General features: G+C 37.4%; 1 protein-coding gene across 1 annotated transcript in view; it reads right to left on the bottom strand.

The window, feature by feature from the left end:
- Nucleotides 1-27,369, bottom strand: part of mad1l1 (mitotic arrest deficient 1 like 1) — a 280,158-nt gene that overhangs the window by 172,021 nt on the left and 80,768 nt on the right. Inside the window, exons 12-15 of the mRNA XM_088936727.1 lie at nucleotides 26,699-26,839; nucleotides 22,496-22,552; nucleotides 11,092-11,180; nucleotides 3,715-3,805 (exon numbers count right to left, since the gene is read on the bottom strand). Of these exons, the coding sequence (XP_088792853.1) occupies nucleotides 3,715-3,805; nucleotides 11,092-11,180; nucleotides 22,496-22,552; nucleotides 26,699-26,839 (378 nt within the window). The remainder of the gene's footprint in view (nucleotides 1-3,714; nucleotides 3,806-11,091; nucleotides 11,181-22,495; nucleotides 22,553-26,698; nucleotides 26,840-27,369) is intronic.

The following is a 27,369-nucleotide window of genomic DNA, read 5'->3' as shown; positions in this document are numbered from 1 at the left end:
GAGAGACCTGCAGAGTGGGTACTAAAACTATCCTTGATGACATCTTAAGCCAATCATCATCTGTGAGGCTGTGCCTTAAAGGCTAGCACACAACTCATTTCCGTGGGTTAACTCACTGGCTTCTCTTCTCTCTTCAACTAAACTGGCAAACTGACCTTTCCAACCACGTGACTGCAAGCAGTCAGAGCCAGGGCTTTAACTTTTCTCCAAGACGCCAGGCTGAGAGAGTGAGTCCGTAAAGTGCAGAATGCTGCTTCAGAAATTCTTTCTTCAAGAGAAGAAATCTTATGTCCGTGAACCCACTGCTTTTCTCATTTTAAACTATTTCATTAACATTGTAATTTTCAAGAGTTGAACTTTTTTTCCCCAACCATATTTGAGAGTTTAGTTCACCACGTATATTTACTTGTATCTGATGACTGATGTAGTGAGACTGAGAGAACCCACAAGATGGACCATAACACGTCATTGTTGATGCATTTTAACTCTGAAGTCATTATGGTCGGGGCAAAGATCCAATGAGGAATCCCAAAACATTTCAACCAGAATGGAGACAGTGAAAATACCCGGAACATATACAAAGGAGACGCACAGCTAATAGAATTAACAAAGGAAGCCAAGGGAATAAAAAAAAGTCAAAGGACCAGGTAATTAAATGTGTGCAGTTTAATTTAATTCTAGAAGTATCCACAACTAAAAGCGAGGAACAGAAGCATTTGCATTAGCATGTAATTATGATGTAATTGTAATCACTGAAACATGGCTAACGGAATTGTGGTGATGAATACAACATTAGTGGATACATAGCACTCTGGAGAGGAAGGAAAGATGGAAAATGTGGCAGAGCTGCTTTAGACATCAAGAAAAACACTCAAGCACAGCTGAGTCAAGTCTCAGAATATATATACACGAGTTAGACTTATAAGAAAGTGCATAGCAACAGACCTCCCAGTTCAGATACAAATTCGAAGTCTTTTATCAGCGAAGGAGGTGAAAAGAAAGAAATGATTTTCGTGGAAACTTTTTACTTTTTTCACAGAGATCGAGAAAACCCAACAGGAATGTCAGCAGCTGAAAGTGAAAAGGTAGACATTGCCAAAAATTGCTTCCTTACTCTGTTGTCAGAGCACCTACCAGAAGGAATGTCTGTATTGATCTGGTCTTTTCAAACAAGATAGAGTGAGGAAACCAGAGCTGAGAAAACCAACAGGGAATTGCGATTGTAATATAGAGTGCTGTAAAGCATACTTTGAAACCATATACGTAGAATCACAACCAAGCAGATGAAGGAATGAGACACTTTAAGGGAAGTCGGTAGGGATAAGTTAGTTATGAAATCATTAGAAAATGGAAGGCAGTGATGTCAAGATATTGTACCTGAAGCACAGAACAGGCTCATCCCACGAACAAGCATACAGTATCTAAATCAGGCCAGCAGTAGCCCAGATAGTTAAATAATCAATTAAAAAGAATACATGCAGAATCAAGCTCTGTATGCAGTTCAAAAAAGAATATGACCCAATTTAAGAAAAGGAGTATATAATAAGCTGTAATTACAGGCTAAAATGAATATGAGAAAGATCATGAGAAATGTAGAAAGAAATTGTGTAATACTGTCTAAAATAAGTTTTGTTCAGTATTATTACAGCAAAATAACAGTAAAGGATGAAATGTCTCAGTGTTCAAAAACGAAAAATATTTACATAATGAAATGGAAAAGGCTGATGTGTTAAATGAATATTTCACAACCGTGGCATTTACCAAAGAAGAAAAAAAAACAACATGCCACAGGCAAAGCAAACATAAAGCTCTTAAAATTAAATAATATTAGCACATACAGTAAGTGGCATAACTGTTAGAGGTACTAGAAGCGCATAATGATTCATCTCCAGGCCCTGATGGTATTTTACCAATTGTGCTTAATAAAATTAACTCATGTTATCCATAGGTCTCATACAACGATAACACTCATTGTGTAGAGTGATAACGTAAGTGTTAACGAAGTGCCACCAAGCAATTACAGACCAATAAGCCTTACTTCTACTACATGAAAGGCTATGGAAAAAAATATTTGGAACTAAAACAGGGGACCATTGCATAAGAAACTAGCGAGACTTCTTTAACAACGGCAGTAAGAGATATAAACTTGATATAAGACTTTCATAATTAATTCTAAAATTGCAGGCAGCTGGCATTCATGGTAATGCATATACAGTTGAATTACGAATCGGTTAGTGGACAGAAGGTACAAAAGGCATATTAGGATGATGTAATTTGTGTAGCACAATAGGGATCAGTAGGACCACTGCTTTACGTGAGTTCTAGCAATGACCTAGATTCTGCCACAGTGAGGGAAACTGGACACATTCACACATGACCAAAATAGGAGGATTGCTAAACATTCTGGCACCTGTTAAAAAAAAACAAAAGACCATATTCAGGATTGGAAAACGTCTGGTAGATTAAATTTAAATGAAGATCAGTGCAAATTTCTGTATTCAGACAGCAATTTAAACTAGTTATGAAAAACACAGGCAGGAGAGTAGTGCAATGCTGCCTCACAGCGCTGGGGCACTGGGTTCAATTCTGGGCCTGGGGTGCTGTCTGTGTGGAGTTTGCATGTTCTCCCCAGGCACACGGTGTTTCCTCTGGGTGCTCCAGTCTCCCCCAACAGTCCAAAGACATGCTGGTAGATTGATTGGCTTTTGGGGGAAAACGGCTCTCGTGCGAGTTTGTGTGTGTGTGCCTGTGCGAGTTTGTGGGTGTGTGCGTGCCTGTGCCTGCGCTAAACCAGCGTCCCGTTCAGGCTGTACCCTAGCCTGCGCTCTCGCTTGCCGGGACAGGTTCCGGCTCCTCTGCAGCCCCACTTCGGATAATGCTGTTAGAAAATGAATGGATGAATAATAAACGCTTGGCTGTCTATACGGACACAACATTGTTATCTTCCAGGCACTGCAGGAAAGAAAGAAAGGGAAACAAAGTATTACGATGTATTGTTAAACCTGCAGAATTTAAATCAAGGACTACTATAAATGATCATTTTGCTGGGAAGATCTATTCCCTGGGAAGATCTACAGAACATTGTGCACAACTTTGGATTCCATATCACTGATATTTCTGCTCTGGAGACAGTCCATAGAAGAGTAATCAGATATATTTCTGTGCTCAAATCAATACCCTACACTGACAGGAACCTAACGTTATTAGTCTTGAAAGAAGAAAGCTGCAAGGGGACCTGAATAAAGTATTCAGAATGCACAAAGGCAAGAGTGATGTCAGCTCGACAATTTTTTTCAGAATCATCCACAAAACATGACCCAGAGGATACAAGTGAAAAGGATGGAGAGCTGTATTTAAAAGCGAGAAGAGGGAGTACTGTACTTATACCAGTGCTGGAAAACTGGTATAAAGTATCCAGCCATGTTGTTGTTTCAAGAAATGACTGAATGAGTTCCTTGGATCAATTAGAAACCAAGCAGCCAAAATGGCTCAAATGGCCAACTCCCGTTTGTAAACATTGTTGTATTCTTAGTGTTTTGGATCTGGCAACTGTACTTTTTAACAGAATAGAAACCTTTCAGCAAATCGATTTACTCACTTCGGATGGCAGAGTTCTTCTTAAGGATAAATGTTGCTGGATGCCATATCAAAACAACATGCAACAAACCAAACAGGAAAATAACAGGCTTCATGCTATTAGCTCTCATGTTTTACCTGGAGGTTATGCCTCTCCAGCCTCATCTCCAGCATATTATTCTGCTCTTCAAGGCGCCTGCGCTCTGCCTCCAACTCTTCAATCTTTTGTCTGCAAGAAAACCAAAAGAATGAATATCTGTTCCAAACTTGTTATTGTTCACTGCCATTTGACATTTAAAAATTGCATTTTCTATACATACTGTAAGTAGGGCTAAGCTGGGTGTGGAAGTGGTATATGAAAAGATCAACATTTCATTAAATTTCACAAAGAACAGTCCTGGAATGAAACAATTAATGATTTTTTTTGTTTTCTGATTTATTACAGTGTTATAGGCATGAAGCTGCTAACCAGCTTCATCCTTGGACATGAGAAAAATGGTGCTTCGATTATAAACACAGCATAATGCACCAACAGGAAGAGTGCTCACTTTTAAACACCAGCTGACTACTTTCAACACAAGCCTCACAGTGAGAACTCTGCAAGCTGCACTGCAAGGCCTTGTTAACAGGGGAAGTATAAGAGGAAAAAAGTTTGAAAGGCATATAACCCTATTAAATTACTAATGATGATAAATTGTGGTACTTTGTTAAGTGTGTTTCCAGGGAGCTTTCAAGTACTGTTAAAAATCTAATGGGATGCACAGCACATACACTAAGTTTGAATGGTTCAGCAGTGGAAAATAAAAATCAGGAATGTTATCGCAGATGTTGCTTCCCTCTCGAGCACTTTTTGTTCTCTTTTGCAATTTTAAAGATAAAAGTTTTTCACTATTTAAGGTTGAAGCTGTTCACCCTCTAGCCTCAGTCCCCGTGGTAAAAAGAAATACTGCAACAAATGCAATAAAGACATTTGCAGAGCGCTGCTCCATCATAAGCCTTTCTCGTCTCCTTGACTGCAATAAACAATGGGAGGTGTAAACAACAGTAATGAGCTACAAAGACTATTTCCCAAGACCCCGCCTAATCTAAGGCAAAACTTTAAAGCACTCTGTGATGAATATTAATTTAAGTCCAGGGCAAAAAATATATAGAGTATAACAGACTCTGCTCTGAGGTAGCTTGACTAGATGTAGGAACTCGAAGAGCTCAGGCAGGACCAAACCAGTGTTTCTTCCCAACTGCCCCTAAGATTTGGTCCTTATCCTACACTTTTACTTCCTCCAAGCATTCTCTCTATGTAATCTAAATATTGGTTATTTGACAGTATTTGAGAGGATACTGTCTGGCCAGTGTTGGACAATCCAACACAATAACCGGCGATTTCCAGTTCTTTAAATCCCTTTTTGAGGTGCTAATCTCACTCTGAGCAGGGCTTAAACAACTGTAGCACCCACGCTGTCACTGATCCACAACCCCCCAGCTGCAGACACCCTCTGCGTGCTCTTTCTCATTGATTACCTGCCCCCAGCAAGTGCCACAGATTTCTCTGTCCTCTCCGTCTGGAATGCGTATGGAAACTCTGGTCTCGTCACTCCAGTTTCCTCTGCTTCGTCACAATACACATCAGCTTATATCATGCAAATGCCATGCAGTTTCATCAGTTAAAAAGAGTCTCTGAAAAGGTCTTGGGAAAGGCACCCAACATGAGGAGGCTTTTAGCCCACTCTACTTGGCTATTAGTACAGTAGTTCTTAACAAGGACTGTGTATACATTTATAATATTGCATTAAATATTCTCGATCTCCTATTTTAAAGAAGAGGAAAAATCACTTTCTTTCTCCCTGTCAGTGTGTGGAATTCATTCAGAACTTGACATTATCCTAGTTTACTCTCCTTGACAGGGAAGCAATATCCTTTCTCTGTAGCGTAGTGACCAAAAAGTACTATCAAGATTGTCAGGAGAGAAAGCTACAAGGAATTTTATTTTTTTCCAGGTAAATCATTTGAGAACAGATTCTTGCTTACAATGACCACCCGAAGACTAATTGTAAAGCAAAGCAGTTGCTGGAGTAATTCAAGTGAAGTACCTTCCTCAATAGCACAGCAGTAGCGTATGCACCCAGAATTTGAATCACCTCTGGACCAGAGTTCACAACATTACTTTTGTTTTTTTTAACTGGAAACGTTCCACATAAAGAGGGCAGAATTAATAATCACCTTCCGCCAGGAATCAAAATGAAGCAAAAGGTAGTGGGTTTACTGAAAGATAAACCACCAAAAGGCCAGGAGCATTAATCACAAGGTAAAAAAAAAACATCAGAATGAACACCCCTTGTAATAGACTGGCCTCATTATCTGCAGCATTGCTCTTGGAGCACCGGAGATGAACTGGCTCAAGAGTTCAGAAGGGGACAGAACTTAACCCCTGCACTTCACCCAACATATTCCAACAGATGCTCCCAACCAAGTTTAAACCACACTATTTACACCTACAATATAGCGCTGAATACAAGCAACACAAAGAAATAAAAACACATTGAACACCTACTAATATCAAAACATGTTCAATATTTACAATATGGAGTTTCATACTGCCAGTCCTTATTTTATTATTTTATGCAGCCATTTCCTCCAATTCCTTGGGGCAAACCTGCCTTGTCACAGGCTGATACTGAATTAACCGGTTGGCACCATCAACTATATCCTGCACTATATCCACTATTTGTTATCAAAATACATTAAATAATAACAAGTCTAAGAAAAACAAGCCTGATAGCCCTGTCAGTGACCTTCAAACACATACAGATTTATAGAATGCTACATTCTCTAGACTGAATGGCAATCAATTACAGAGGTAGACACATACAGAATAAGGATATCTGTCAAGCTCATCATTGACAGCCCTACATATGCAGATAAACAATCTGCTATTACTGTGAGATCTCTAACTCTTTTTCTTATAAAGTGATTACACGAAGGAAAAATAGTTCTATCAACGCTAAAGCAAGAACTCTTTTCATTCTTAAAAATGCAAGTCTTTGGGCACCATTTAAGCAAGGCGCGAGTTTTGCAAGGTCCTAGTTGTAAATGGCTTTCTGTTGTCCTCACAGGGACAAATCCAGTTACCTGAAGCTGGAACCACCTCTTGTGTCAAAAGCTGAGCACATTATTATGGCAGGATGTTTAAATTGTAGATAGCCAGGCTAGAGTTTTTGCCTTATTCGATAATATTCTTCCTGTTTCGGCAATTCTTTGTTTTAATGTTGCTGTATAATGACTTCTTAACTCCTTCACAATGTTTAGTAGGACCCTAAAACGAATGTCATGCCCTCTTATGCACACATTATGCCATTCGTGCAGGTTCCTAGAATGCATTATGAATGCGGGTATAATGTTTTGTTCTGTAGCTGTTATGAAGTATTAAGCAGCAACATTCATATAAAGTGTTATCCTTATTATCGCCCTTATTAGCTTTACCTGGGTGACCATATTCAGGAAAAATGATAAGTTTACAAAATTCCAACATCAAAACTTGGGGTTGGAAAATAAAAGTCAGTCTCCCCTTGCTTATCACTCTAATGCGCAGAAGCTCACAGACACACTGCCATGATATATCATTCATGACAGGGTTAATGGGTCTGCATGAAGGCAGTAGTGGGCACAAGTTTCACAATTTATCAGTGAGGAATTTTAGCATAACTATTATCCTTCCACCTTAAATACAGGCATTTTGGTTCATTTTTTAGATACTTGAGAAGCTGATCATATTGTTTTGTAACAAGTTTAGAAAAGCTCTCTGCTGAAAATAAGTTGATAATTGCTTTGTTCCACGGGGGCATTGTGTAATATTTGGTCTTTCTTTTTTCACAACTTATGCCCTACAACACCAGTACAACAACACTTCTCAAAAACTCCTCTGACTGTTCATTTTTATATGTTGAATTATACACCATTACTGTGCCTTGCAAAAGTATTCAGACCCTTCATATGGGTGAAAGGATAAAATGATACCACTGTATATATATATACTTCACATTGTTTTTAAACCTTAATGCTCAAACTTCCAAGTGTAAGAAAAGTCACAGAAAATGTCAGCCAAAGGTAAAAGAAAACAGTAAAATATGTTGATTGCATAAATGTGCATATTCAAAACTTGGTGAAAGCACCACTGGCAACTTCCTGTTTGCACAAAGACACTAAAAAGCTCTGAAACAGTTCAGCACAAACTGGACAGCGATAGAACAGAATTCAACCTTTTGCTCAGGCGGCATGCAGAATTTCATATACACAGGGCTAGACAGAATTGTTTTTTTTTAATGGCAGCAGATTAAACATCTTGTCATTCATTATAATTTCTAATCAATCTAGATCCTAAATTATACATACATAGTTTTCACATACAGAATAGTGACTTACATAGCTAAATGTACTCAACGTGATCACAGGGGTTTTATGAGAAATGGACTGGCAGTAATGTTCACCATCTCCTTCATATCATTCCTGCTGTCATTTAGACAAAAGCTCTGTGTGCAACCCTTCCATTAGATGCAGGAAAGGCCCTCAAACATGTGGATCAGGACCTAGTGCGGACTCGTTTTAGAACAAGTGGGTTTAGTGTTCATTAAAATAATTCTAGATGCTAACTCTGGCAGTGCTGCTTTTAAACAGCAAGGGCTCTCGTTGTCCTCTAACTCTAGGGAACGTATCACAAGTGCCCTTTACCCACCACTCTCTATCAACTTAAAGCTGAAATCACACAAGCACTCTGCCCATAGGACACCTCTGTCCCTATCAGCACTAAAAACACACCGCATCACATCTCATCTCGTGCTGATGATACTCTGTCATACTGTGAGGATATTGCCCAATCCCTGCCACAGATCCTTGGGCTTTTCAACCATTTAGAGCTCTTTCAGGGTTTCAGAATTAACTGCTCTGCAAAGCTGGCTTTGAATACTGCACTGGCATTCTACCTATAAACATGCTTATGGTTAATTTTTTGATGATGAAATCGTTATATGTACTCAGAAAAATTGAGATAGATTTATATCTCTATCTATATGGATGCAATTTTCTAATTCACTCCGGGCGCACATTTCCATAATAAAAACCATTGTACTCCCCTGCATCACTTTCTTCAGTTCAGCTCTGAACTGCACTCAATAATCTATAAATAATGTATGTGTGCATGGGGAAGCAGCCGCATCTAACAATCTCATACACCATGAGAAATCTTCAAGTACATTATCTTTGCCAAACTTCAAATTATTTTTGATCTTTGAAAATTGCACCCAGACAGCCTGGTTCGATGATGCAACACTACAACAAACAGAACAAAATTCAGATTCTCCTTATTGCTAACTAGATCTAGATTTCTCTTATCTACCTTACAAATTGTACAGGTAATGGATGAATAGTAAACATACCATGTATGGCCAGAACGTCCTGTATTCACTGTGGCATAGAGTCTACCAGTGTGTGGCGTGTACCAGTGTGTGTGTAGAGTCTAGCAGTGTGTGGCGTGTATCAGATCTGGCCATTGCTCGAGCTGTCTTTCCAGCAGAGGAAGAGGATGGCGGGGCCTTCAGTGACTGTTCCCGCCTACAGTAGGGAAGGCTATGTGGACACCATCCTCTTCCTCTGCTGGACAGGCAACTCGAGCAGTGAAGGACTGATGGAGCTCTCCGTGGCACAAGATCGTAGGGATTGTGTACGTCTGGGGAGCAGCAGCTCCAAGGCTGAGGGAATGAGGGGAGCTGGAGTCAGGAGTCAGGGGAGAAAATGTTTCTCTTTCTATCTTTTGCAGTATTTCCCAAAAAACAAAAAAATGACCAATATACTATATATACTGTGTACTATTTGGGAAAATATAATATCTTATTATCTAACTAATGACATTTCCACCTCTGTACACAAGTTTGTCCATTATATACCCAAGACTTCACAGACTATATAGTTTTCAGAAGATGATTTACATTTCTAATGACTTCTTTGTGATTTATGTCACAAGCAGCATCATATAAAGACTAGAAAAAAAGGACACTTCTTTCTACCACATAGATTGTTTTGTCTCTCTGGGGTACAGATCATGCTGAAATCCTGATGCGTTCATGAAGAATTAGGCCTAGTGATGTACAGTGTTAAATTACCTTAAAGAGGGAGAGACCAGAATGCTGGTAATTGTATACAGCATTGTGCATACCATTATCTAAATACCATCAATGAAAAATGAATGCAATTATGTGAATATTAATGGACATGCTTTTGTGAATGTTACAGCACTTCATTCTAACCAATGAATCACACATTCAGAACAACCTTTCACATGCCTGCTGCTGTCTTTTGGTGGAAATTAAAACAGAGATGCTCCCCGTTGGAGTTCTTGCTGTATTAAATTATCCTTAATGCAATCTACATTTTTTTATCAAATTATACTAATCTATAATCCCACACCATACATTAAGTCATAAAGAGCAGCTTCTGAGATTTAACTCCTGGATGTAATTCTTCATGGATGATGAAAATCTTTTGTCAAGAGTGACTGAGAAATACACTTTTTTTTTAAATACAACATTATAAACCTTTTTTTGTCATTCAGATTGCGTTAGCACGCATTTGGGTTTGAACTTTTTCCTAAAAACAGAGACATACCGTTTGTTGTCTGACTCACATGCAGTACTTCTGACACAAACGATCTAGTCTTGGATGATAACTGAGCGTTACTTAGAATACATTAGTTTCCACAAATGAAATAAAAAATGGAATAAAAAATTTAAATGTCCAAGGTTAAAAGTTGGATGTAGTCATGAACTGATAAGTGATAGTGCTAACTCCTTAAAAACAAAAGAAGCAAAATGACACTTCAAGGACGAACAGTCTAATGAAAACCAGGTGTCTGCTTGAAGAGATGTTGGTGAACCAGTACAGTAAATGACAATTCCCAATGGTCCAGAATTTCCCAACATCCAAATAGTTACCGTGGACCTGTGTTATATAAGGCATCTTTGGATACAACCTTTCAATGAAACATTAGCCATGGTCCTGACTATTCATAAAAGCAGAGGATATTAACCCAAGTGTCCTGTCTAAATTCTAGCCTGGGCTTGCACAAGTATATTTATTTAAACTTCTCTCTTCAATCGGTGAAGCAGTTCTCTACATGACCTGCTGTGTAGAGAGAAGCTGTTTTCATACAACATCCAGGTGGGTGCTACACAGTACTTCAGTGGTGGATGAAGTGTGTCTTTGCTGATATTAAACACTGTAAAGTGTTTCGAGACCTTTCTGGATGAAAACCATTATATAAGCAGTATAATAGCATCTTCCTGATCTTGAATACTCCATTTACCTAGGTTAGAAAGATAGTCAACTTCCAAATTGAACTCTGAGTACCACTAAAATCAGTTCAACAAAAAATGTCAGCAAAAAGGCCAATTTCCTCTCTTTTCATTGAATACATTATTACATATCAAGTAGAGTGATAAATGTTATTACTGTAACACAAAGGATACTGACCTGAGGGAGTTAACTTCTTCAGTGCTGACAAAGGAACTGTTGTCTGCTGTAGCAGCTTGCTTCTTCAATATATCAATCTCAGCTTCTGCCTGGAAAAAAATATATAAGCATTAATATGAATTCAAAAATAAATAACTGGTCATATTAAAAAAAAAAAACTCAGATAAATTTACCAAAAATGTTGTGGAAAAAGCAAGTGTACAATGTAAGACATGAAACACTGATGATGGGAGATCTCATATCTCCCATAACCGTTTTATCACATTACTGTATGTTAAAAATAAAAACAAAATAAACTGCTTACGTACCATTAAGCCTGCACTGAAATCCTACCACTCAAATATCATCACTTGAATCTCAAGATAAACGAATATTTTCTAATTTGCTCTGATATCCAAGGGATCCTTACGTTCAGCTCCTCCAGTTTGGAAATCAGATGACCAAAATGCTGACCTCCAGTATACAAACTTCAAATGTCCCCCCCTCACAATCTAGTAATCAGCACGAAGCGTATAGATCACTCTGTCGAGATCAGAAGCACTTATATTGTACATGAGTTATGTTTGATAATGAGTGTTTAACTCAATACTTACAGTACATGCAGAAGAAACAATGGGGACAAAGAGTAATTATCTGAGGTACCTACTGTACTGGACTATGAAAGAAAGTGATATGAATTCCATTACCTCTCAAAAGTCAATCACTGAAGCAAAAATCAATTCTACATGAACTGTTTGGAAAGTATCCAGAGTTTTCTTATACAGAATATAATAGGACATATAGAGTTTGTCAAATACTACCTGACAAGTGGCTTATCAACAGCATGTGAGAAATGCAGGTGTACTGTAATTGTCATCTCATTCTTTCCAGGCCATCGTTTTCCCAGACACAATGATACAGTGAATGGAAAGTGCCTTAGGCAGTAATTAAATTCCCCAATAAAGGAGGGTGAATTTCTATGTACATTTAAAAAAATCACAGAAAATATTTACACAGATGTGGATACTCCTGTTATGAGAATGCGATGGGAGAGGAGGAATACTGCAACAAACCAATAATTTGGCATACAGACCGCTGACCACACTGCTCACGAACAGTGAAAACAAGGTGCTCTATGGATTCCACAGCTGCTAATCAATCAACACAAACACGACAGACCTGACAGCTGCAATGAGCTGGTGCAATGTAATGAGGTGGAGAGGACTGCACAGTGGTCAAGAAACATGGATCCACCAGTTAGACCCTCACGCGCATCATAATTGTATACACAGCTGTCAGTCATCGCAAATCAAGACCCTGCCTGGGAATTCCACCTCTCCCTCTCCTACTCCCAACACACGTCTCTGGATCATTGCTGCGGTGTCTTCTGCTCTACTGGTCCACACAACTCCTAGTGCAGGCCCTGGTGACTCTTCCACCTAAACTACTGGAACGACAAGGTCGTCCAACCACTCCACCGCACCCAGACTTTATCAGCCTGCCCTGACTTCCAGCACTTCCAGTCCCAGAACACAACTGAAAGGGAACTCTATCCACACACTGTTTCTTCAAGCCAGGGTTATGTTAACCATGTAAAATGACTGGGATTTCCTTAGTGTAGAGTGTGCATTGTTTAAAGAGGGCTCCATCTCAGCTTAAGCTACTTATGCGGCTGTACTTGCAAGCTCAATGAGAGACACTGTTCCACCCTTCTCTTCTATAAGGCACAGTGGGGCTTTTAGTATGCCAAAACATGTGAAAAATAGCCCTTCATTCATGCATTAATTCTTTAACAGGGAACATTTAACAGAGAAAAGAAGTCTAACACCGTAAATATTATGTTATCATTTCAATTTTTTGGAGTTCAACCAACCGAATGTTACTGTAGGACTTTTCACAAAATAAATATAATTTTCTGTTAGAAATAAAATCTATCAGACCATCAAATGTGTTGAGACAAAAAAAAAATCAAAATTCAATTATTTAAGATCACCTATTGTTTCACGCAAATGGCAAAGTGTTCCATTAACAATGAAATTGTTTTGAGACAGTCCGGAGAGCCTGAAGAATCCTAAGCAAAGAAAAGTAATTTAGCTCTCCCAGTTTATCAGAAAATATGTGCATAGGCATTATGGCTCATAACATTGGAGAGATGTCTGATATCTCATTCATCAAGGCCACTGCGGTTCTTGCCTTGAATAAAGACTTCTGGCTGCTCGATGACATGACAAGATGAATCGCTGAGAGCTAGGGGTCTCCGAAGACCACCTGTGTACCATCTGGGTTGCATATTTGTTTCTGTCTAGAAATGAAGATCTAGTGGGGAGATGCAGGGTGACGTGACAGATTAATGAGGGTTTTTTTTCTAAAACTATAACCAACTCCCCACACACACAGGGCCCCCAGACATCCCAGCTCGAAAATTCACCACTAGTCCATATAACCTCATCTGTTGTACAAAAACAGGTCTTAAACTGTCTAATGTTCTACACATCAAGTCCTCCCTTATTCTGTAACCACTTGATTTAAACAAATTCATTTTATTAAATGTGACGGGAACTCAAGTTGAAACTGATCATTTGTAGAAATGTCTAATGCTTTGACTCGGATCACAGGGACCATAGGAGCATCTCAAATATATATATTTTTTATATATTTTAATATAAATATTTTATATTAAATATTTTTATACAAGTATTAATATGTATTCAATATAAATATGTTTATATTATGTTTTAAATATATGTATATATTTGCAATAAAACATATATTTTATAGCAAAAAAAACTTTGATAAAGGAGATTACCCGTCCAAGAAACAGGGGAATTTCACAGGGTGTCACATTTCATCACAAGATCATTAAGGACAGGCCTGCAAGGCATGGCAATGAAACAAGCTGGAAGAATTTGAAACTGCGGACTGTTAAATCACTTTGCGATCTAATGTGGGTCAGCTGCCTTTCAGCTTCACACCGCTGCAGAACATCTTGCAGACACAGACACAGAGTGTGAGTATTTAGCAGTCACTCTGTCTATTAAGTTTGTCATAACACATTTATGCAAGACAGCAGTGAATATCCCAATGCAACAGAATGATTCTATTTAAAGCACAATATGTACTTGAGAAATCTCTGCAACTACACTGCGGTTTAGATTCAAAACCATTCTGAAGTGCAGAAGAGAAAAATACAACTGATGTAAACCAGTTTCAAGTAGGTGAGTTTCACATCAGCTGCTGGATTCTGGCTTTTTTTTTAAATCTGTATTCTTCAGACTTGTTTCCCCTAATGTATTTTTATCCTTGAAATGAAATATTTTTTTATTGCATTTTACAAATCTTCCACAGCGAGAAAGGACAAAGTGCTTCATGTAATCTCTTCCACACTCAGACCTAATGCAGAGATTGATATGTGCGTCTCCTCTCTTTGGCTCCTAATTTAAGAGCCATAATTACACAGAGAACAACTTCAGAAAGGCTACAGTAGCCAGGAAACACAGTCTGTCATCATTTCTGGCCAGTCATACCCTCAAAGGACATGCTTGTTACAGTTAGAAGCTACCCATCCATTAGCAGTACAAGTTCTGTATTTCGGTGGTGACAGATTTGGAGTCATGAGTGCCCACAAAGGATATTAAATCAAAAAGTATGACATATTCCTACTCACTTTGGAATAAATGTAGACTTACATATATAATGTATATTAGAAGCATTAAAAAAAAGAAAAGAGGTGTCAACTATCCCAGTTTACATGAATTTTAATTTTAAAAATTATGTTGATGAAGACACTAGTTTAAGAGTAACTGATAGCACCAGCCCTTGCCTTGTACTGTAGGTCTCTTACATATTGTGCTAAAAGGTTACAGTAAGTAGTGCTGGTCTGTGACTCTATAACCAATTCCTGATACAGCAGCTATTAGAAAACCCAGGGAAGTGCAACCCATTTGCAGAAAAAGACAGGCTGGATGTATTCACTGGGGCTGGGGGTGCTCTGAATGTCAGGTCATGGCCAAATTATAAAACCTCTGACTCTCCTGCCTTTCATGTGTCAGGCAGCGGTTTAAAAGACCCTTGGTGACAGGCATGCAATAACCAGTGAATTATACTGAGCAAACCTTTTACTACAGTACTGTAAAGGGTGCAGTGATAATGTTTGCATCAATTTAGTATCACATACATTTCACAAATCAACATATGAGGAAAACACATGTTGTAGAAACAAATAAGAATAAAATCCTTAATATGTGGAGAGATATATCCTTAATATGTCGATAGAACTGTCATATGAGAGACACGCATTGTCACAGGCAGTGAGAGCAGTGCATCCAAGTGTTTATCTACAAGCAAAGTTTTGCTGCAAACTAACACATGAAAGAGCTACTATAATTTGCTGCAGAATGATGGCACGATGGCAATCTGACTGCACAGCCCTACGTTGCTCAAGTCTGGGGACCTCAGGCTCATCTTGACATGAAAACATTCCAGCAGGACCATTCACAACCTGATGCTCTTAATGCAACAACAGCTTTCTTGCAAGATGAGAATGTAACCATTATGGCCTGGTCAGTCTTGTGCCTAACTGAACACTTATGAGACAAGGCAGAATGATGCAACATCTAGGGCTCAGAGATGTCCAGGCTCTACGACGGAAACAGTCCAGAAAACTACAGGTACAACACAGCATCTGCAGACTGATGCAGACTGATACATCGCAGATCTACAGCTTGTATTGTTTCCTACTGTGTCCAAGCATTACTACCCTATAACTTTCACAGTAGACAATCTATTAATTAACCCTCTTGATGGCACATGATAATCGGCTTAATGAATTTACCGATGTCATGCCTGCTCAAAAAAATGTCAGAGCGCCTGCTACAAAAATCTGTTATGTTCCTCGTTGTAAGAGACAAGTTTCTGTTGATATTCAGTATATACTGAAGTAAATGTGACACAGGTCTAGAATCTATGCAATATCAAACAGTTAGAAGACAACAGGACAGAGAAACAATTTAAAATATTGCCACTTAGTTGCACATTTCAATTTCTTCCAGCATAAAATTCAAAATGCAATAAATTCTATTTTTTGTTTATGTTAGAGCACAGTGTTTTAACCTCCAAGGAACTATCAACACAGCGATTTCTTAACATCTCAGTATATGAGAAAGCGAAACATCAATTTTCAATTTCTCAGTAATTTCACACACATTTACATGTAAAACCTTCAGACAAACAACATGTGTGAATTCTGAGGAGTGCTGATGTTTCGTATTACTGAATCAAACATGAATGAAGGAGGGTTTGAATTAAACCTTGGGAAATAAAATACATTAAAACATAAAAAGAGAGAAAATGCCATAACTACTTAGAACACATATGCATGGCCTTTTGTCTGAAGAAATCCCATATTTAAATGTGATTAAAATAATTTACTGTGATAATACATATATGGAAACAAGTACCTGGATTTATGACACTAGCATTTGTTTTATTTTTTACTCTCAATATCCTGATAACCCATCTAACCTTGTTGGAAAAAGAGCAAAGTATATGTTTAATATAACTGCTGCATGTCCAATATCTAAACAGATTCACAGCTTTAGAAATAAATCCATATTCAATGTCAGTACTTCCAATCTGAACGGTGTGCCCTTCTTCTAAAATCTGCAACTAATTCTCTATTCAGCATCTATCTCACTGGCCAGGCACCAGATATTTGTCAATGCATTATCCTGCCAACACCAATAACGTGAAAGGTGTAAGTACTACTACAGGGCTAAATCCTGTGCCCTAGTTGTCAAGCTGCATTTGAAATACACACTTACTGAAATGTGATATATAAGAAAAGAATCAATTTACTCTCCTTAAATATTTATTAAATCCTTTGTAGTGTTTTTGTTTGCGAGTGATAGTTCTACTGCATAATTTTCCAAAAGATTTTTTTCTCCACAGCGAAGAATGGAAAAACCAGGCCTGAAATTCTGCAAAGCTCAAGCAGACTTCATTTTTAGTTTTTACCTGTGTTATTATTTTGTACATTTTTAGTATTTAACATAACACTAAATCTCAAAACCACGCCCCAGATTCCCATTACAAGAAAACATTCACAAAAATGCGAACTAACATCAACAATGGATTAGTCTCATCAATTATCTTCTTATATTTTTCATTCTCTCTGCTTCGGCATTGCCTACCACACCTGCAGTTATGGTTTCTGCTGCAATACTAATGATAATAGCGTTCTAAGATACGGATTTGCAGAGTTATAAATAATTCCATTTCCACATTTACAAACAATAGTAGTGTGGTGTTCACTAATGAACCCCAGCACGACAAAGAGTGGACAGTGCCATTGTTTATCTTTAAAAAAATAATAATAATTCGAGGTTGATTTTGCAGAAAATGCAAAAACCTTTACCACAGTTTCCCAAAGGTCTTATATTTTGCTTTTCGGCACTGTACAATTAATAACTCTGGAATGTTTTGTCTCATGACAAAATCACACCAAGGAATTCTAAATGTCATAAGAATGTCTTCACCGATTTAAGAGTTTGGATTATAATTAGGAGGTGATATGATTTAACCCACATTCAAGATTTAAAATGTCTTATTTACAGATATCATAAAAAAAAGCAAAAAAACGAAATGACCACAAAAGTTTAGTAATAGCACAATCCGTTTCTTTTATTTAATGTTCCATTTAGTCTTTGCTTATATGAACGGCCATGAAATCATGCTGTGACAGTCTTTAAGAGTTAATTTTCTCCAAAGTGTTGATTCAAGTGCCTGCAGACGCTATGCCTTAAGACATTTCAAAGCATGAGCTATGAAAAATAATGAAATAAAAAGCTATATTTTTACAAATATAGTAATGAGAAAAAACTTGGTGTTACTGCTGCAACCCGTGGACCTACCCAAGAGTGATGAGTGTCAAAACCCACATCATTTTTTACACAGTAAATCTGACAGTGCCAACAGGACAGCATGTATGAGGGAAGTGATGCTCATTGAGAATTCTGCATGTAAGTTCCCCAGCAAGTCATGGGGACCAGTTAGTTTGCTAAATAAAGCCCAGCGTTCTGAGTGGAACTTTGTCCCTTGTGATGTGCAGGAGAGAATTTCTATTGGATGTAAGTCAAGATTTTATTTCTGAGCCATTCAAGGACATTGACTCTTTCCTGGTCAAACCACATCATTGTGGTTTGGGCCTTGTGCTCAGTCACTGCCTGTACTGCAGAGTAAATATTTTTAATCCAGTGAAATTGTAACCTGGATTATTCACTGATTCTAACAGGTTTTCCCACTAGGATTCACACATACTGTACTTTGCAACAGCCATTTCCCCCCCTGTACTGTTGCCCTCCTGATGAGAGGCATTTATTTACAGTATATCCTTAGTCTCTAATGCCATGTGAGAATTCTGCTGAGTCTTGTTTAGCAATGGCTTCTTTCTTACCACTCACTTGACAGTACCAGCCTTTGGCAGGGCCTGGGATATTGACCAGATTACCATCCTTCATTTTGTTAGTTTGATAATGTACCTGGATTTGTTGCATGTAACGTGTGATCTCCACAGGTAGATCATGATCATAATCACGCCAGTTGTAACATTTCTTGTTCATTAATGGTACGATTCTTTTGAAAAATAATAAACGGTACGCTATTTAACAGTTTGTTCTGCTATCAAAACAAACTAACCTCGGTTCGAGATGAAGAATTTTGAGTTCTGTTTCTTTTTAATGCATTTTTAAACAAAGAAAAACATGTCCCCTGCAGTAACAATAATGTGTTTTTGTCCTGTGCCCACCTGCTCTCTCCTTGAGGGGCTGTAATCACTCTGAACACATTCACATGAACAGAGGATCGCTAAAAAAAGAACAGAAATGAGGTTGGGTGGCAGGAAAAAACATACTGTTATTTAAAACGTTTAAAAGTTTGACCCATGCGATGTATATTACAGATGCAGATAGCCCTGGAATAGTTTAACTGCACATAATATTTAAGCATAGTGTACAGCACACATCCCATGTAGAGCATACTTCCCATTGGGATTCATATACTAAGTGTTTCTTTATGGTAGCACTCAAAACCTTTTCTACTTTCCTCTAATTATAATTATGAAGAAGTCTGTTAATGAGGTAGCAACTTTACTTTTTTAGTTGACTCACATTGGTGAGATATTAATTACATTTGGGAAGTGATTGAGGGCCACAGCAGAGAGACAGACTGAACAGGACTAATTGCACTAATTAATACAGGAGAGTCAAACTGTAGTTGTCTCTTCTCCAGCAATTACCTAATGAGTTTTAACTCCTGTTGAAGACAATTAAGAAGCTTCAGCTACTCTCTAGCCTTAAAAACTGAAGATAATTGCATTTAGCTCAAATAAAAAACAGGAGCAGAAAAATGAAGATAATTCTGTAAGCCTGTAGCACTTTATATTGTTGCATTTTGTCATTGAGATATTTTTTAAGAACTGGCCTCTTACACGAGAAGTCTAGTAGATCAAATATGTGACAAAACAGATTGAATCAGTGACGGAATTAACTGCATTCAATCACAGAACGTCAATGGGAAGATCCAAAAGAAATAATTTCACAATCATTTAACAGAGGTCAAAAAGTTGAATCTACTTGTTCTCGCTGATTTTACAAATATTATCCCTAATCTAAAATCTAAAAATGTTTGGCTAGGTAAAGAAAGGGATGACAGCCAGATAAAATAAAAGGTTTTGTTATTTAAGTGGTTATCTGTATTCATATACTCCTCTACGAAGTCTCTTAGGTCCATTCAGTCTGCCAGATGGCAGAAATAGTGGCCAACTAATTGTGAATGTTAAAAATAACTAATGGACGGATGAATATCATGCTATACAGTGTTGAATTCTAATTTCCTTCATCCTTAATTATTCAAATTCAGGGGAAAATGCAAATCCCAGCAGCAGCTTAAGGCCGTACAACTACAGGATTTATTGTGTTGAGTCTGTCTTGATGTATTGTATGCCAGTGTCAAATGACTTAGGAGATCACATATCAATGCTCAAAAATCTACATATCATATATATTTAATTGATTATTTTCTTCAATATAGATTTTTTTTATTCCTCCAAAGCTAAGAGATATTCAGACTTAAAAATTGTTTTTATTCTCAAGATGTATTATTTTGGATATGAACTGTTGATACATTTAGAAAAAGTTAATCAATATAACCACATTGAGCAAATATTATAAGCAGCCAGACACAGTAGATACTGTACAGTACTTGTGATCTATACTTTCAAATAAATACCACATCAAAGATCAGAATAAACAATCCAAGAATCTCAAACATTCAAACATGAAAGCAATACATTAGGGTTTAAAGCTCAGGAATCGATAAAACCTCTCCTTATTTCCCTGTAAATGTGATTTTTATTGGCAGTAACTAGTGAGCTCTAAAGATTGGGTTCCTGCAGCTGTTTGCCTTACACAGAAAAGTAATTAACACAGCAAAAGAAACAGCAGAGCTATTAATATAAAATACTGAAAAAAAATCTTATGAGTTTATTTAGCCAGGAGACTTTTAGAAAACTAGGTACAGAGTTTAGAAATATTGAAGCTGCTATTTCAGTGCTCAATAAAACACACAAATGCTACGTATTTTGTATAAAACATACTACTATAGTGTAAGTGTCATGAAAAAGTTATGTACATTAACCAAGGCTTTATAAGTCATAAAACTTGGCATTTCACAGATAATTTTTCCCTGGTGAAAAGTTTTAAATGGAGTAATAAAACAAGAAAAGAAACTTCAGAATGAAATTAAAATCCATAAACATGTTCAATAAAGCGTGTATTAAAGTAAAAACTAAGACTTTTCCCCCCATTTGCTTCAGTTATCCAAGTCACAAAAGAGACAACAAGTGTCTGAGAGGTTCCGCATTTTAAAAGCAATTACTTCACTAGAACTGAATTGGCAGCAGATTGGAAAAAAGACATGTTTCATATTCTTTTCTGGTAACATCAAAAAGCCACCAACATATGCCAAAGATATTTATAATACAAAAAAAATATAAAGCTGGGCTTTCTTAACCTCAGCACATAAACTTCACAAACACGAGCTTATTATTAATATCATTGCAAGTCTTCTAAAACATGCGTCACAATGTCTTCTGTAAGTACAGAATATTTCGCACTGCTGTGCTTCTAAATATCAGAATGACTGAACAAATAATTTACTGAAATAAGACACAAGAACATCAGTTTTCTGTAATGTCAGTTTGAAAGGACACATTATCTGTACAGGTGGTAACAATCAAAACTCAACCACAAAAATGCAATTCTAACATTCTCTCTTGGCAGTCTTCTTTACAAAAGCTTTTGTCTGTTCCCAGTCCAAGTACTTGTCTCTTGTAACAAAATATTTCCCATGATTGAAAAATACAGGGAATGAAAAGATTCATAAATGCACGTACAGTACAGCAACTTATAAACAGAAAAGGAATCAAAGACAACAATTATAGTGGAAAAGGAGAAAAAATGAAAAAATAAAAAACAATATAATGATTCCACTAATCACTGTCAACCAAGAATCCACATTATGATAAATATTGTGTTACTTAATTTACATTGTTTTTAAAATATATACAGTATACTCAGCAATTTAATTCAACTTGGGTCACAACAGCAGCGCTGTTGTATGTGAGTTCACTAGATGTCTGCTTTACTAAATCTTTCAACAAAACAAAATGGGAATAATGCAGTTTACTCCAAGGATAGGGCTAAACTGTTGATAAATACCAATGCTGTTTTTTGTTTGTTCGAAAATAAGACGACGAAAACTGACTGAAAAGGTAAATTAAAACAGAAACCACTACACAAGACCCCTGAACTTGCAAGAGTTCAGCTGCTTTGCTGTGTTCAAAGTCATTTTATGTAAAGAAATCCAATTTTGCTTAAAATCAAGCCTAACACACTATAGAATCTAAAAGAAATGTTTAGAAAGCTATAAGCAAATACTTGTAAATACTGTACTTTGCAAATACTCGTCTGCTTATTTTAAGGTCTCAGCATTTTTTGAAAATGATTAAAAAGGCACACTGCAAGCACTTTTTGATGATTGGGCAACACAAAGAACATCAAGCACTAATGCGACTGTGGCATGTGTGTTAATTACTCCGAAACAAAAGGAGTTTAGAAAAGTAGGTTTTAAAACAAAATGCTCACAAAAGGACACATCTCGAAAGTGTTAAGTACAAGTAATTAGCCACTGTTCAATCCATTTAGCTTTCGCTTTAAAGTTAAGTTTAAAAAGAACATCTTTGCTTTAAAGTTAAGAATGAAAAAATGCTCATTTTAAATTAAATTAAATCTTCAAAAAGAAATAACTGATCCCAAATGCAGTTCTTATACCCAGGAACTGCAGACGTGAGTGAGGGGGTTTTGGTACTTACTGCTTGAGCCTGGAGTTTGTAGGCACCAGCTTCTTCCTGTGCCTTGGAAAGTTGGGCCTAAAAGAAAATTAAAAAAAGGCAAAAAGCAGTTAAAAAAAGAATGCTGAAAATCAGGAGAACGGTCCAATTAGGTAGCAGTGCCTCTGTGGTACAATAAAGCAAAGCATGATGTTTTCTAACTGCGAGTAACTGATCCTCTCGAAAGACTCACTGCTCTCTTCTTACTAGACAAGTCTCCAGCTGCTGATCACGCTAAAAAGTTCAAGTGACCCTCAAAGAAAAGGCTGATAGGCAGGAAATGGCAAGACTGGTGAGCCATTGCACAGTACCAACCTAAGGTAAGCAGCTAAGACTAAGATACATTTTACACGAATCATAAAATATTTAAAGCAAGGAGCTGCATTATCATCGTGTTCAATGAATTGCACTATATGACACAGCCTGTGAATTTCCCATTTTAATTAAAAAAACAATAACTTCTGAAAAAAAAAACAACTTAAAAACGAGCAGGTGCATTCCAAAAATTGTTTTAACATGGGATATAAACAGTATTCACTTCTACCATCAGCAACATTTCTAAAACAGCATTAGCATCTTACAGTACGACTTGAACTCTCTTAAACAAAACAAACAGAAAGAGGAAACATATGGAGTTAGAACATGACCTGCTTTGAAATGTTTAATTAGCCAAAACAAATAAGAAAACTGATTTTAAGAGCCCAGTAGATGTATTGGGAAAAAAAACAGCTTAAACTAAGGTGCATCCATATGGTATAAAAATATAGAAATGAAGGGAAGTAACAGATGCAGAATCTGCTGAACATTATCACATCTTAAAGCAGCGTTTTCCCTTTAAGAGTAGATGCTTACAATATTATTAAGCAATTACCAAGATGCAAAATATCTACACCTAGTATACAACACTAAAGTATCTAGTTCAGAAATGCAGCTCTAAAAGACACAGAGCAAAAAATGTCTCTTAAGCACTTAAACAGAATATTGGAGAGGTTGCAAAGTGCAAACTGTTTATTCACCATGTTCATGATAAAAGATAAGCCGCTCACTTTAAATTCTCTCCGAAAATGTTAGCATGTTGTGATATACATGCAAATACACACATCTACGTGAAAAGTGAGGATCTGAAAAGTCTATGAGACTAGACTTCCTCAAATCACCCTCAGACAAAATATTAAAACACTCGATCCTTTCTTGTTATGGTGTTAAACTGCTTTATAACCAATTATATTATGCCACTTTTATAACGTTATCAAGTAAGCAATTGTCATAGAAGCAAATAATATTTCAGAGCCCTGAAAGCTTTTTTTAATCTCCCCTACCACACTGCAGTTCAAGAGATAAACACGCATGTGAAAATGCAGCAGTACAAAATGTAGTCTGATTGACACTAATAGCTTGCAAAAGAAAAAAACAACTTATTACACACATAAAATATAAATGTGGTGTATTAAATATTTAATAGTGTTTAAAATGTAAATATTTACTTCCCTAGAGTATATTTTATAATCCAAAGAAATAACCAACTGGAATGTGTCTTGATGTGACAAGAATATTTTCTTTAAACAATGTTATATTTTGAGTTTTATTTACTGCACTTTCAGAGCACTTTTTATCCCCAAACTCTTATATCTAAAAATGACCATTAGTGAAATTGCTTTAAATCTCCTTTTATAACAAATCGCCATATAAAAAGGTAGGACTGAAAGGAATGAATGTTTATTCAGGACTGGATATCTCAGGTTCTTGTATAATTACAATGAGGAGTGAAAACACTGCTGTAAAGGTTTAGCAAAATGGTCTATGGAAAAAAAAACTCAGAAACAACAAATTAAAAAAAAAGCTTTTTATCAAATTTAGCATCACAAAAAGACAGTTAACTTTTAAGCTTTACTTTGGGTTAAGAAATTGAACTTTCATTCAAAGTTGGCTTTCAGAAGACTTATCTTTAAAATAAGAGGGATGCAGGACTGCAAAGCTAGCCAGTCATAGTGAAAGACCGATTCACTGTTTTTTAAATTCAGTTAGCATAGTGCACCATATCCAAATAATGAATGTTCACTGGAAAATGTATGCATGAATGATAATTTGCTGTGAACATCAAAAACACAATATTCCAGCAAAATCATTTGAAGCAATATAGTACTTAGTGTATTCTCAACAGGTTTACTTACAATTAGTCAATCATGCAGAAACTCCCGACTCTCCATGTTCTGTGCCATCAAAAAACACAGCTTGATCGAGGTCTTTTAATGTCCACTTTCATTTCTGTACTTTAAGTTATCAACACAAAGAATGCACCCTGACATCTGATTAAAAAAATGTCTACATTTAGAGATTTTTGGGACAGGTATGGCAGGAGCTTCAGTGACCAAGACAGCTCAAAGTGCTGAGGATTCGTGAGTTACAGTGTCTAAGGTGGATTCAGCAGGAGGAGGGTAAGACACCATCTGCAGAGGGCAACCGACAGTGAGTGAAAGCTTCTTCTCAGGCAACAGGAAATCCAAGCATTAATTCAAACTGTGAGGCAAAACAGGTGAACAACTGTGAATCAACCATTGTCTGATTGCTTTACCCAATACAAGGTCATGGGGGAGCCGAACGGGCACAAAGCAGGATATACCCTGACTGGGATGGCAGTCCGTTACACAGACACACTCTCACCAGGGTCAGTTTTCTCAGAAGCACGTTAACATACTAGTGTGTCTTTGGACTGTGGGTGGAAGAAGACCAACCGAGCGGGGACAGATTAAGCAAAAACGGTATGTTGTAGTTGCCACAGTGCAGGGCTGCAGTGCACATGGGTGCCAAACTAAAGAGCTCTGCACCCCTGAGTGCTGGAGTCTGACAGTGAAGGGCTCTGCTGGTTCTGCAATATCGTGGGGAGCATTTTCCTGGCTAGGTTTGCCTAAACTCATTCTCCGAGAAGGCAAAGCCAGCATTCACCGCTACTTAACGATGTGGAGCGACTGTCTTCACTCCTTGTTGCAGCAGCATTCTCCTGCCAGGAGGGGTGTCCTTCAGGATGACCTCCATCCAGGGAGCATGTGTGGTCGCCCAACGGTGTGATGGGCACGACGCTGATGTTGCCACGACTGGTAACATTGTGGTTTTGATGTGCTAGACGCTAATTGCGCCTATCCTTTATCTACGTGCCTTGTATGCCGACAAAGATCAATGTGACAATGAGGTGGGCTGTGTTCGTTGTTTGTAATGTCTCAAATGATTGTCTCAGTCATCACAATATCTCTGTATCTTTTCTCTGTAAGTTATCTACTGTATCCTTTCCTTGCTTAAAACAAACTAGTACATTATTAGGTATAATTTACCTCTTCTAACTCCATTATAACCGCTCCTAAATGCAGGTTTAATTGACAAGTTCTTCTAATCTGTCTCATATGATTTATAGTTATTAAAGTTCACATTTAAATTAAAATCTATTAATTTAATGTAAGTTTTTTTTCAAGACAATCGCTCATCTCCAGGATTAAACTACCTTGTCTTGGAGGTAAATTTTATCTACATTCACAGAATGCTGGTTAACCATCAACACGTACATACACATGTACACACACAGTGCATCAAATGAACTTTTGTAGAATAAAATAAACTTTCAAAGACAGGTAATCAGGTGGGACTAAGGTGACAAATGCTGTCACTATGACCTACTGCATGTTTACAGTGCTCTTAAAACAATATATTAAAAGAAAAGGCTGTTTATTCGATGGCTGAGTAGCTCTTATTAATCATACCCACAACTCTGCAAGAACAAAATCAGGTCATTAAGTCCTCTCCTTGAAAGAGGACAGGTCTTCTGATTGTGACAGTGGGAGACCAAACAACATTTACTTTATTACCACAGACACCATGGCCAGTCATGCGAATGCAGCCTCATTCCTAGAGAGAGCACATTTATGGACTACCTTTTAGGTCAGGCAACTCAACAAATGTCTGCATTTATTGTTACAGGTTCTGTCTGTTTTAAATGCATTTGGCACTTACTTTAACCCTGGCACCTCAACATCAGAACGTTTATTTAAAAAGTCCAAAATAACTGTCCTCCATGCATCAAGTTGTTCTGTAAGTTGATATACTTAAGATGTGATGTGAAGACTAGTAAAGATGTGAAGACTAGCAATGAAATAATTTAAGTTCTTGAAATAAAACCGGTCAGCATTCCAACATTACCTCCATCTCCGAGTTGTGAGTTTGGACTTTCTGGAGCATCTCTTCAGCCTCCTTCACACGTTGGCTCAGCTGGGGGGAGTACTCGCTGGCCGTCAGCTCATTGTCGTAGGACTCCAGGATAGCTCTTACCCCGTCTCGCTCCTGGACACATGAAAGGAGCAGCTTCAGGGAAAAACCCAGACAAAGGAAAACAGCCATCTTCCCTCAGGGCAGCGCAATGCCCAACATCTCCCATCCCTGCAACTCACACAGTCACAGAAGTAACTGATGTTTCCCCATACACTGAGGAATTTCGTTGTCAGTTAGAACTAAAAAAAAAAATCATACAACCCTTGTTATGCAAAACTACAAACATTTTAACCCACATACTTAAACGTATATGAAGAGCCAGATGTTTTCTACAAAGAGCGTGCTTGCATCAGATATATGCTGTTTTTCCGAAGCATTATTATCAATACAAGACAGATTTATTTAAGATGGGACTCTCTGAAAAACTTCGAATCACCCGACAGCTAAATATGTTCTCATTTAAAATTTAATTAAAACCCCTGTATGAGGTACAGTGTTTGATTAATTTATAAAACTAATATTTCTAAAAAATACAAGTAAAAGACTGATCAATGGGCATGCTGAAACAAGAGGAATTGTGTCTCTGAGAAAGAACGGGGAGC

Source organism: Atractosteus spatula, chromosome 18 (genome assembly GCF_055471065.1).
Source record: "Atractosteus spatula isolate fAtrSpa1 chromosome 18, fAtrSpa1.hap1, whole genome shotgun sequence".
In the NCBI taxonomy this organism is placed as follows: Eukaryota; Metazoa; Chordata; class Actinopteri; order Semionotiformes; family Lepisosteidae; genus Atractosteus; species Atractosteus spatula.
Note: the sequence above shows the minus strand (reverse complement) of the source record. Positions and strands in the feature narration are given on the sequence as shown.